Source organism: Opisthorchis viverrini (genome assembly GCF_000715545.1).
Source record: "Opisthorchis viverrini unplaced genomic scaffold opera_v5_57, whole genome shotgun sequence".
Taxonomy (NCBI): Eukaryota; Metazoa; Platyhelminthes; class Trematoda; order Opisthorchiida; family Opisthorchiidae; genus Opisthorchis; species Opisthorchis viverrini.
In genome coordinates this window covers 1,209,625-1,223,122 of record NW_008751714.1, presented here as the reverse complement: position 1 = coordinate 1,223,122, position 13,498 = coordinate 1,209,625, and the positions used below count along the sequence as shown (strand labels likewise).

At 43.9% G+C, this 13,498-nt stretch overlaps 1 protein-coding gene across 1 annotated transcript in view; it reads left to right on the top strand.

Annotated features, from left to right (window-relative positions):
* T265_03852 (hypothetical protein) overlaps positions 1-5,948 on the top strand; it is a gene marked incomplete at both ends in the record, with an annotated part of 10,545 nt that extends 4,597 nt beyond the window's left edge. Inside the window, 2 exons of the mRNA XM_009168433.1 lie at positions 4,020-4,251; positions 5,504-5,948. Coding sequence (XP_009166697.1) covers positions 4,020-4,251; positions 5,504-5,761 — 490 coding nt within the window. The remainder of the gene's footprint in view (positions 1-4,019; positions 4,252-5,503) is intronic.
* Positions 5,949-13,498: the final 7,550 nt, after the last annotated feature.

The window sequence follows — 13,498 nt, the reverse complement described above, 5'->3', positions numbered from 1 at the left end:
ATATATATATATATAATTATATTAAAAGCCCTAGAGGTAAAAGAAGAGAAAAGGAGTGGGTGAGGGAGGGGACCTAGTGCTGACCTATGTCAAGCATTCTGAGGTGCCTACACCTTCAACCGCTCAATCAGCAGCTTACAGCAACACCAATGTTGATCACCGAGGTTTCACTGTTTTACAGTAGGCTGGAGCCATGACAGGCAGACGGTTGTCGTACTCAACCAATGCCGTTCGTCGAAATCTGACATCAAGGCGAAAGTCTGCTTTCTGAGCAACGTGTTGTTCAGCCGCTTCAGCTCTCATCCTGAGGGTCCGAACGATTCACCAGACCCCTCTCTGCGGGCCAAGCTGGCAAGAGATACTGCGTTCTACGTGAGCACCTTTTTAGTAGAACTGCATCGCCATTATCATCGGAATCATCAGTAAATATTAGCGATTAAGTAGCATAGAACCGGGACAATTCCTGGTGACTAATGGGACGAAAGGTCAAAGGAGGCCTACTACAAATGACCATATTTCCCTAGGGGAACAATTAGGAACAAGGTACTTACACTTTGTTACAGCAACCAGGTAAAGGCATCTGAGCATCATATCCAATTAAGACGCCATCTTATGGTTCTTTTAATATCCTTCATTAATCTCCCCACCATACAACGACACAAACTTTAGCTACCGGTCCGACAAGGAGGTGACAGCCCCTTGAACCAGTTAGATGTCATGTACTTAGGGTCTGTAACCACGTGCAAAATGGATCACGCAGGTCATGAACGAGAAGGGACGAAAATCACACAGCAGTCAGCTTGATTGCCGGCTCTTCCCGCGCGTTATTTCATCTCCCCTTGGGACTTTCAGCTACCAAGAGATCGCAATCGAAAAAGTGTTCAACACTGATGCTCCGGTGCCACACAACCATGATTTATATGAAAACCTTATTGTGAAGAAAAGAATAGAGGTGGATGGGGAAGGGACTTGGTGCTAGCTTCCCAAAATCGTTCCGAGGTGACTGCATCTCGAGACACTCATTCAGACAACCTGGATAGAAACTGGCAACCAGAATGGCATTAACATCGATTAGCAGTCCTATCTCGCACCGTCTCCAACTAGAGAACAGTACCCGGAGTGGTATCCTTAGACCCCAAAGTTCGTATTCTACATGCAAAATTCGGACGAACCAGGGTGGAGGCCCATTTTGACGGACCACATCGTGTAACCCTCTGGATGAATGTAAGACAGCTAATCAAAGTCCACTTCATCACGGAAGTCCTGTTATGTCCAAACATTTAGAAGCATTGAGGAACTTGTGAGCTATCTTAGCCTGTCCATATGAGGAATCTGGGCTTGTCCTTCCCAGTGAGACTTAGGAGAATAGCTGAACTTGCCGGGAAACTCGGTTGACAGAACAACCAGACTCGAACCATAAAACTGGGTAAACTGATAATATAATGACAATATATAATATAATATATATATATATTATATAATATAATAATAATATAATAAAAAACCGAAAATGTTTTGCACGAAGTCGATACCATCTATATTCAGCGCAAAAAATTTACATTGCTTGACACCAACCAGGTGTCAATGGTATCTATCCATCGTTGTGTTTATTCTCGTTACAACCGGGGTTGCCTGATTCCCCCGTGTTTACCAGACTCACTACGAGCCCCCCTTTTAGTGCCCACTTTTTTTTCAAAAAAGGGCTCGTAGTGAGTGTGACAACCACAGAAGGATCAGCCTAACCCTGGTTGTAAGGAAACTACTGATAGAACCTATGCTTCGTCGCCATACGGTGGCTCGTGAAACACTGATTCGAGATCAGCAAGCAGGCTTTCGGTAGGGGTTGCGTTGACCAACTCTTCACATTCCATCAGGTGGTGAAACAACTCCATACGTACAAGCGACCCACAATTCTAGCACTCCTGGATTTCCGAGGCGCATTCGACTTCGATGGTTCGTCTGTTCTCTTGGACACGCCTGCCCATCAAGGAATGCCCCGGAAGTTTGTGAACATAAGTTCTCTTCTCAGACTTCCGGACGTGTGAGAGTATTAGGAGGGCTTTCCAAAAGCCATGTGTACTCTTTCCATTCATAGTTAGTTTCATGATCGATGGGATAATGAGACGAACGCTGGAAGGTCTTCAAAACTCCGATATTCAAATAACCTTCGATGAAAACGTTGTCGATCTGGAACACATAGACGACATCGTTCTCGTCTTCGAAGAGGAAGAGGCTCAGGTGTTTTTGGATTAATTGACCAAAGTCACCCCGTCCTTTGGTATGCACTTTTCCCGGATATACAGTCACTGAATAGGCCACTTACAGTCTAGGGATAAGCATTAGACGTGGAGCGTTTTGCGTATCTTGGAGGTTGTATTAGTTGAATCTAGTGTGACAGATGACGTCATTGCACGAATCTGCGAGGCTTTGGTGGCGTTTGCTAATTTGAGACACAAATGGCGTCAAAGCGGTATGTCTTTGAATCTCAAGGGACGTGTGTATCAAGTTACAGTGCGGGCTGTCTTGGCCTGTTCGGGCAGCGGAACTGAGACGTCTACAGGTGTTCGACATTCGTTGTCGCAGAAACATAGCTCGTGTGGGTTTGTGTCGGCGTATCCGTAACGAGGCAGTTAGAAAGCGAGTTTTCGGTTGTGCAACGGACACTTTCATTGAAGAATGTGTCCGGCACCTGAAGCTGCGTTGGTTGGGACATGTGTTGCGTATGGCGAACCATCGTTTGCCTAAGAGAGTGCTGTTTTCCGTGCTCAGTCCAGATTGGTGGAAGCAACCAACCAAGTGGCCAACCATTGACCTGGCGAATGGGTATGAAGGATATTATGAAAAGTTTGGGTGCTGTCGCTGCTGTTCACCTCCCAGGTTGAGGCCGCGTGATCTCCACTGCGTCTGGTTGCAGACGCTGCAAGATATGGCTGCCAACCGATGTCAGTGGCGTTCTTGTTTTCAGTTTCTATCAAGATTGCCTGAATAAGTGTCTGTATGTGTAGGCTCCTCGGACTGATTGTAGTAAGCTAGCACTAAGTTCCTTCTCCGTGCACCTGTATTCCTTTCTTTACAATAAGATTTTCATATAGATTATGGTTGTACGGCAGCGAAGTCTCAGTGTTGCACACTATTATCATGCTGTCGGTGGTGATTATTCGTCAGCAGTCTAACAGCAAATGTGTTGGCCTCATTTACGAAAGATAACTTGGTTACTGGTCCTTCAAAGAACGGTCATCTCAGCACAGAAACCATGCTGAAACCAAAATTGTTAAGATAAGTTGATTTACCGCAGCGTTCGAGAACAGAGGAATTTTCACTCAAGCGCTTTTCCCGTGTAACCATGAGGCCATTTTTCTTTAATCTACTTTCAGCATCAAAGTCCCACCACATTTTCAACTGAGACCTTACGCTATCTGCTTCGATAACAGGAAAGCAAGTTATGCCGATAAACATGTTTCATTTTCCATCGATGTGGATTTGAACTGGGACAACCCATCTAGTGCCGAACGTGCTGTGATCGAGGCACTCCACAAGAGTTCTTTTGCTGATGCACAAACTGAGGCTATGGATGCGCAGTACATGGAGAGTTGGAAGGCTTTGAGTGTAAGTACATTATACTGAGCTGTACTGTCACCAGACGAAGATAATGTGATAACGCTTTCAGTCTTCGACGGAATCCTAGTAAAGCTACAGGTTTTCAGTTCCTAAATAGATCGAATACACGTGAATGCAATTTAATAAGTACGTTCCACTAAGTGCCAAACAATTGTTGCACACATCATGCTGTCGGTGGTGATTATTCGTCAGCAGTCTAACAGCAAATGTGTTGGCCTCATTTACGAAAGATAACTTGGTTACTGGTCCTTCAAAGAACGGTCATCTCAGCACAGAAACCATGCTGAAACCAAAATTGTTAAGATAAGTTGATTTACCGCAGCGTTCGAGAACAGAGGAATTTTCACTCAAGCGCTTTTCCCGTGTAACCATGAGGCCATTTTTCTTTAATCTACTTTCAGCATCAAAGTCCCACCACATTTTCAACTGAGACCTTACGCTATCTGCTTCGATAACAGGAAAGCAAGTTATGCCGATAAACATGTTTCATTTTCCATCGATGTGGATTTGAACTGGGACAACCCATCTAGTGCCGAACGTGCTGTGATCGAGGCACTCCACAAGAGTTCTTTTGCTGATGCACAAACTGAGGCTATGGATGCGCAGTACATGGAGAGTTGGAAGGCTTTGAGTGTAAGTACATTATACTGAGCTGTACTGTCACCAGACGAAGATAATGTGATAACGCTTTCAGTCTTCGACGGAATCCTAGTAAAGCTACAGGTTTTCAGTTCCTAAATAGATCGAATACACGTGAATGCAATTTAATAAGTACGTTCCACTAAGTGCCAAACAATTAAGGTAGTAAGATCTTACGACTCTCCAGTAGTGCTTGTCTGCGATTTGTCTATAACGTATAATTTTTCCGATGCATTGATTGCACCTCGTCGCCCAGCGAACCTCTGTTTTGGACCATAGTTTTACGGGCTTCACATCTGTTTCAACATTTTACGGTCATTAACACAAGTAGTCACATTGATAAGAGGAGTTCACGGGGAAGGACACCATTCAGCCTACCCTTCAGAATGATCCGCCTTCAAAGAGGGGAAGATTCCACCGGAACTTGTTGAGGGTTGAATGCACAAACTGCGGCCCGATAAGGAGAACGCAACCACTAACTTTTCTGTTCGAATTTCTCCAATTCAATCCGTAAAGAACGAATTCTTCGTATGGAAGGAGAACGAACACTCAGACAAAAAGCCCACTTTTGAGGTGAAGACACCGCGTTTCTTTTTTAAAGTTATGCTGCAATTGCTATCTCATTGTTGCAGATTAGATGTGGGAGTTTGGGTCCAAGATAATTAGCCTAGTCGTTGGATTCCGTTATGCAAGAAAAAGAAATAAGTACTGTGCAACCATTTCGTGAGCCGCAAACGCCCGACTGGCCCATGGCTGTCAGATTGTCCAGATAGGTCAAGATCTGGTTGACGTAAGAATCCTGTTTAGTTTAAAAATTTATAGACCGTGCGAACTGGTTGACGGGCTCGTGTCTGGAGGGCAGTATCCCAGCATTAGTAACCATAGAGTTACGCGACCAGTCCTCTTTTTACCCGGTAAAGATGAAAGACCTCGGGCTTTTTGGAACCCAACTCTGTCCTTGCCCTTCCGTTCTTGTTTTATGGGAACCAACGAGCATCCAACAAGGCTAGGACAAGTCTTGTAATTTGGGATTATATGCGAATACCATACATCATATCTGAAGTTAGTAAGCTTTATTTTGGTAGATTTCCAACTATGATAACTCAACCATACATTTTTGTTTCCTCTTACTGCATAACCAAATGCGAAACAATAATTAATTGTCGTTTAGTTTTTAAGTTGATACTCTGTTCTTGGGCGAACAGTTACCTTCCAAATTATCCATGTTTTCTACCTCTGTGTGAAGGATCGGATGGAAAGCTTGTTTGGACGGTTAAGACGCATCGAACATTTACAACAGAAGACGGATAATTTTGCCTCTGTTGACAAAGCATTAATGGAAGCGAATGGAGAGCGTGTTCTGCGTGGTTCCTTGGTCCAGATATTCATCTTGCTTACTGTAGCTGGTATTCAAACCCTACTTATTCGCGCTTTTTTCGACTTCAACAGTCGTTTCTACCGAGTATGGTTCGGCAGACGATCAGCAACCAGCGCCCGATGTTGACTTTGCCATTCTAGTCTCCTTTTCTGTTTTTTCGACGCCGCCATTCATGTTGCTGCTCCCGTCTTTCTTCGCCTATTGAAATACTCACAATCCCGAGCTTCCGTGATGTTATACCGTTTGTTGTTCGTTTCGTTGGTCGAGTTTTCCCACATCATGAGTGCAATGTCAAATTCCATATCAAATAAACACGTATCTTGTCTCCACCGTCTTCTTTCTTTTCCTGTACTTGTTGTATTCAGCTTGAGCCAATTCAGCAATAGTTGATCTGGCTGACTTGTCACTCAGAGTGCAGTCACGGTGTGCGGTTTTCACATGGGAGTTGGGCACCTAAGCTGATAGCATAGCCGTGGCCGGTTTCGCCTACCCTGAAGACAGTCTAGAACCCAGTGTCCAACAGTTGCTGCCGCTTGGATGTGATTTACGTTTCATAGCGCATTAGGTGAACAAACCCAAGTGAACCCGACGCGTATGGTGTGCTTGTTTGTTTTGAGGCTTCTTATAGAGATATCTGGTTGGTCAATAGTCAGAGGTGTGCAACAACAATTGCTACAAGTTGCTCAAACGCCATGCATGATCTGTTGCTTAGAGCGTTTTCTCGTTGACCTTTTCTGTCCGCGTGTGTGCTTCGGCAAGATAACTCCTCATCCGACAGACTTCATCATATTTTTCCTGAGTTCTGCTCCTGGTACGCTGGGTCAGAACTCGCGAGAACCTGTCATACGTGTTGAATCCCCGCACTTAAGTAAAGTCTGGGGTTTTTTCGACTTACTGTGGGACCGGGGTCAAATCCATGGATTTATGGACCTTGAGCGAGTGCTTCTCAATCAAGCTTCAACGCCATTGGCGCCAAAGAGTCACCCAAGTCTGGCAACTCAGAGAACAGTCAATATCTAGAATGTTGATTTCTTCTGAACGTATAATGCTTGTTTATAGAGGCGCATCTTTTCATCCCTTCCCTGTTTCACACATTTGATTCCATTCCAAAGTACGTATTCATTAATGTTCTGTACTTAACTTCAGCCAGAGAATGCATTCAGTCAAAATGGATGAAGATGAAGAGAAGCGCTGGCGGCTTGCTTCTGAAGCCGGGCAGAAATTTAGCTCACTCTACTATCGTGCATTCGATAAACCCAATCGTCCAGAGATACCTGGCTTCTTTATGGATACAGTGGTGCTCTTGTGGAATGGCAACCGAGTGGAAGGAAATGATGCCGTAGTGCAATTCTTGAACAAGCTTCCCACATGTTCGACTATGCTTCATTCACTCTCTGCTCAACCAGTACACAGTACGTTGTTCATTGGTTTTGATTGTTTTTTTATACGAGATTTTGAGTACTGTTTTGTCACAGCTCGCCATGCGGGGACCATCTGACTGAGCTACTGTGTTTCAGGTTTACGATCATCTGTCGCTCCTGAAGGCTTAAATATCCACTTCTCGGTAATACAGAGCTTCGCGCATATCCGCCGAGGCCTCTAAGATAATGAGGTTTAGCAGGAGCACTATTTCCACTGGAACGAAACGTGTTTATGGTAGACGGGTTTCAGAAAACTCCTTTCCATGACTCCCAAAAATGTAGGGAATTTTTCAGTATATTAACTTTTCATCTGATCTTGATGTGAGGGTTTTCAGTTTTAGAGCCTTGCACACCCTCACCTGCTCCTTCAGAAATCCACTTACAATCTGGATTCGTCAGTTTTTTTTTCGCATCCTGCTACCAAAATGGAAAAGAGTAACAGTGGTCAAACTCTAACTGAACTAATAGATGAACTCTTCTAACTGGGCTATCTTTGATGTTGTTGATTGGCGAAACTATGAGCGCCTGAACAACAATGCCCACGTTTTGGGCATTGTTGATGATATTCTTTCCCTGGCGCTGCCCCTCGCTGGAATTGTGTCATATCCGTTGGAACGCACATTGCTGGTATAGGTATCCTTTATAATATATATATATACATATAATATATGTATTATAATATGATCTACTACAACACCGGAATCCTTGAAAGGAGCCGTTACGGAAAACCAATCCCATATCATTATTTGGGTACTGTATGATCCGAAGATGACCCACAGAGGTACCTGTGGATATAGACGAAATTCCTTCAGCGGATGATGACAGGGTTGCAAGCGCTTACACAAAATAACCTGATCCCTTGCTGACTCTCACTACGGCGTAAGTTGTGTACAAGACGGTGTGCACGGTGTACAAGGTTGTGTAAGTGCATTCTAAATGACGGTTGTGATATTCGTTCGCCATTCGCAGCTCTTTCGTTTCATGGCCAGGCACACCAATGGGAGCACATGGACCACTTTTTCACCCTAACATCAATGGTGTCATTCGTAGATATGTCAGATTCAGATGTCAGATTCTAAGAGATGTCAGGGGTTTTTAAGTGGCCCTACTCTGACAGCAGTACTCCAGAGCGTATTTCGCACCTATTTAGCTGTGGACTCTGCACCTCACAGTTTGTCCAGATACTTGCTTCGTTTCCCCTTTCGTTCTATCCATTCGTCTTTTCCCACCACAAGGTGTCTTCATGGTAACCCTTTCACTGTGCTGCATTCCAAGCGTTATGTTCAGGTTTTGATATGTTCCACACTTTTATCGCGTCAGTAACTGCGCGCTATTACCGCACTGGAGTTCACATAATACAGCATACCTTGCGCATTCAAGTCGTAAATATACAGTTTGCTCCCTTCTGACACGAACTCATCATTTCTCGTTGCTTTAGAAAGCCTCAGTGGAGATCGGTTATTGGTCCTTGTGAATGTGTTCGGCACCATCAAATTCGACCAACATAATACCCGCCAGTTTTCGGAAACCTTCTTCCTCACACAAAAGGATGGCCTCTGGCGTGTTCAGTCTGATACATTTCGGTTTATCGATTGATGCAACTTTCATCCATTATTATACACTTTGTAAACATTCCCGAACCCACAAACCCATACATCTGAGATGCCTTCATATTTTCAAGTATTTTATGACAAGCTACAAGGGCGTTGGTTACCAGACTAAAATATTATTGCTGGGGCTTGAAACTGCCGCCAATATCCCTGAAATCCTCGTCATTTTTGGGACAATATATATATATATATATAATATATATATCTTATATATATAATGGGAAGGAAATCATTGCCTATTACTTTGCGTTTTATTACTAGGAAAACCTTATGCAGCATTCCAGAGTAGCTAACTCTAAGAAGCCAGATAATGTGTTTCTTACATTGTGACCTTTCGACAATTTTTGTGATATGTCCAGGTTAAGTTGGTTGTCCCTATCAACTTCTTAGAATGGTCGGACAGGAAGCATAGACTCTAGAATTCTATACATGGTAGACGTTGAATAATCCTCGGCTTTCTATTGAAACAGAAGGTCTTCCATAGGATCATGTGAGATATTTTAGGATGTCCGAAACGAAAAGATCCAATTTTTCGAGATTGGCCCGAATAATGGTCTACCTCAACTAGCTTTATTCTAAAACGATCAGAGTTGGAGACTGGTGAGGAAAACCAATGTTTTTGTATGGATATCTGCCTACCCCGACGGATGCAGTCCAGACTGATGTGGTGTGAGTGTTTCATATGCAACGAACTGTTGGGTAATTTGTTCCCCTATAGAATGATCATTTCACGAAACTAACTAGAGGTGTTCTTTCTAAAAAAGTTTTGTTCCTACGAAAGTTCTGTCACATCAATACGGAAAATTCCTTCGAATCCCCTAGCATGTTCTAACTGGAACGAGAGACTTACTCTCGTGAAAACCAAATTGATTTGCAAATGAGTGTATTTCTCGAAAACGGTCCAATTTGGGTTCAAGTAGCTCATAAGGTTGACGGAAACTCGGGGACTGCGCCTGCCTTATGAGCCTTAAGAAGGGCGGAACCGGTCGTGGGTTGTCGAAGAGTTTTCAGCAACTCTGTGAGTAGTTTCCTTTATGAAAATAACTAGAGGTGTTCTTTCTAAAGGAGAAAGGTTTTGTTCCTACGAAAGTTCTGTTGCATGAATACAGAAAAAATCCTTCGAATCCCCTAGCATATTCTAACTGGAAGATTTGTGGTTCAAAATCGTTTCTGTCCACTTATCTGGGTTATTCCAGGTTATTCCAAACTGGACCTCACCTATAGAAGTGTCTGGTTGAACTAAGCATCTGATCTTTATAGCTGCATCTTTTATAAAGCCAATGGCGAAGCATGAAATCAGATGACCAAAGTTGTGAATGAACATTGCTTTAGTTGGAATGCAGTTGCGTATGAAGAGACCGCATGCTCCGTTGCTGCTTATTTCATTGACGAACTCCACCCGAAAAAAAAACAGTTATAGTGGGTTCCTGAAAGAAACGCTTACTTTAACTTCGTCGCACCTGACTACTTCCAAAAATAAACCAGTCGCGTGAATGACCCTTACCGGGACAGCCTTTGTCCGTCGACTAACAAGTCTTGCTTGAAGGGGGCACCATAGAAGGATACGGGACTCGACTATGCGAAGTCTGATTCGACACTAGACTGTTAGGTCTTCAGTTGCCGCTGTAATGACGGCATCTTTTTCAGATTAATTCTCAGTCTGAGCCTTCCAAGCAAGCGTTTTGTCAAAACAACCAAAGGTACACGTGTATTAACACCCAAAACCAGGTCAAACACTTGTACAGCGCGTCATATATAGTGTGTATGCGGCGACTCTATTCTGGAATTTCTGTTGCCTTCTGGATGTGGTATTCGGCGAATACTGGATCATGACTGACTGTTGGGTCCAAACTTTCTGTCAATCAGAGCTCACCTTGATGCTGGACAGGCAAACGATCTGATCTTTTGGCCAGTCGCGAGCGGGATAGGCTTGTTGCCCGTAGCTTTACCTAACTGCAAGCGCTACCGGTGCAGAATTCCGCCTAAAAACTGCCTAAAATATACCTTTACTGTGTCGTATCCTGAATCGGATTTCAGTATGTGGGACGTTGCCTGGAACGAACGGGTTTCTCCTTTGTAAGTCTGTGTTCCAATGGTAAACCTAGGGATATGGCAGTCGGTTGCGCTACTCGACCTCATCATGTCAGTGGGAGTATGTGGAATTAGACGTAGCATTCCCCTAGTATACCTGTCTCACAGACGACGCGAACCAAAACGGCTAAGATCCGCCAGTATGCCTTTCATGCCGGACATGCCCTGTCCGCACTGTCTTCCAGTAAGCTTCGTCGTACAGGACAGGACAAGACAACAGATCATCTGCCAGACAAAGACCATGACCGGGCCAGTTTAGTTGGCTACTTCGTATGATGTTGAGTAATTGATATGTTGCCGAAAAACATTACACTTTGACGTTGCCGCCATCCCCGCGATAGGTGTGCAGTACAGGCAGTCGGCTTGTTTTTCGGATACATTGACTGAGCTTCCATACGACCTAATCCTGGAAGCATTGTTGTAAATCGTCCAATATGCCGATAAACTAACGTAACATCGTCACCAAAGATGCCTGGTATAAACGAAAACGACAAAACACCATCGAAATGAGATAAGCAAAGAGACTGCTCCGGTTTTGGTGTCAAAATCAGCGAGTTGCTGCGTCTCACACCAGAGAAGGTGCGAATTGTGTTCTGTGGCCCTTGGAGGTGTGAAGTCTGAGTACTGATTAAATCTCTCGTCATCGATACCTCAGAACCGCGACTGGGCTTGTTCCACTATTCATTTTGTGACCGGGAAACCATTTATTGAATATTGAATTTCCTAGAGAACGATGAAAGCCTGTGCAATTGCAGCCGCTAATTTATTTATTGGCCACAGCTGCGATTTGACCTGTACTTATCCGATGTTCTGTATACGAAAGAATATCGGTCAATCAGGCTGTATGGTGCTAGGCAGCCCTTATCTGTGGAAGTATCGTCATACAGCCCATTGGGAACTTATGTGGTTTGTTACGCAGTCTCTGGACTGCTTGCCAGATGTATCTGCTGTTCACTTGTACCTTGGATTTTCGTATGATATTGCGTGAAACTGTATTCTGTTGTTTTATTGACTCATGCATGTATCTGCAAATAATCCCCTTAATTACCAGCATTCCAGAGTTTTAAAGCTGCAATGGTGTTACAAGTGACATTGCGACCATCGCTATAGGGCGCAAGATAACTATCGACTTGCACTAGCCAGAAACCTGTGCCGTGGGAAGTTTCTGAGTGATATGGGCTAACGGGCTATTTTGCGCACACTGATTTAAGCTGTTCAGTGGCCCACCCATGAGTTGACAAACACGACCATCAAATTAGCATGCTGATGACTAGAAGTTCCCCTATCCTATTAACATTGGATACAGGGAGTTCACCCGATTGCATGTGGCTTAGCACAAACCGCTTGCGGTGCCGTGCATGCGGGCCCACCACCATAGTCCAATGGGACAGGCAAATCTGCGAACATATCAGCCCACAATAATTGGCCCGTTGTTGACTGAGGTTTTTCAACTTGATGTAAACATCTTATCGCCAGTCTGGATAGCAAGAAAAATGCAAAAGTGCAGTGTTTCATAGTTGTTCCTTGACGCTTTCTTCAACTGTTCAAGCCTTCGTAGAAGATGTCACTTTTAGCCTGTCTTGGCTGACGGAAGATCTAGCGCGATACTGTGGTTAGATATGCATATCACCAATGCAGCGAAACCTATTTAAAAAGATCCTCCGGGCCCTCAGTCGAAACCATTGGCTCAAACGTTTTTTCATAGTGTGGTTTCTGTAAGATTACCATAGCGAGAATAGGTAAAACAGTCGGCACATATGTCCAGAAATGGAAAATATATGAACTGCGCTCACTGAACGTGAGACATTGTCAGGGTCACATGAACACGCTTGCAGTGTAGCAGTTTATCAGTTGCACAAACCAAGCCATGGTAAGGTGACGCAACCGTGGAGCCCTGTTGTGTTGGTCATTCACTCGACACAGCCGAGAATTCTTTCATCGCGACAACTCAAATCACAACAACAATGGGAGATTCACGACGAGACAGGAGCTAGTACTATGCATAAAGTACCTAATATCAGCTCTTGTTATCTGTCCGCCAAAAGTCCGGGTTAAAACATCACTTCAAAGCCAACCGTTATGAAGCGTTAAGTGGGATCACAAATCATTGCTTAATGAATTTGACCATAATTTTTTGGCCAATGCGTTGAGGCTCTTTTATGGACCACTCAACGGACAATCGGAAAGATACCATGGATGGATTGTTAGGAGCTATCAGTTAAGCCACCCACGAACCGAAATCGTTTTGTACAAAACGTTTTTCACTTATAAAGAGGCCAAAACACTGATAAGTACTACTCGTAGGAGAACAACGCTCACTTGCCTAGTATCCAAACGCCTGAAACGGATAGGGAACAGCGGTCAACTACTCAAGTGCGTCAGGGCTCACCTGAAGCGTGTGTCCGGCGTACCATCTGACAAGGTGAAGTGCCTGATGCAAACAAGTGTGAGGTAAACTAAGTCTGGTTAAAACAAAGCGCGACTTTACAGTTTTATCTGTGCCCCTCTCTCCGTTTGAGAATAAACCCACATTTATTATTTAGTGTTTCATATTTGAATTTCTCACCACACAAATGAAACGACAGTTGTGTAAGAAGAATCATCTCGAAAAAGGATTTAAAATCTTGTGTGTAATGAATGACCAGGTTTGGGAAAAGACCGCAGCACAGAGAAATGATTTAGCATAATTATGAAACGCAGTTCCGAATGACGGAAATAAATGCAAAGGCGAGGAAAATGTA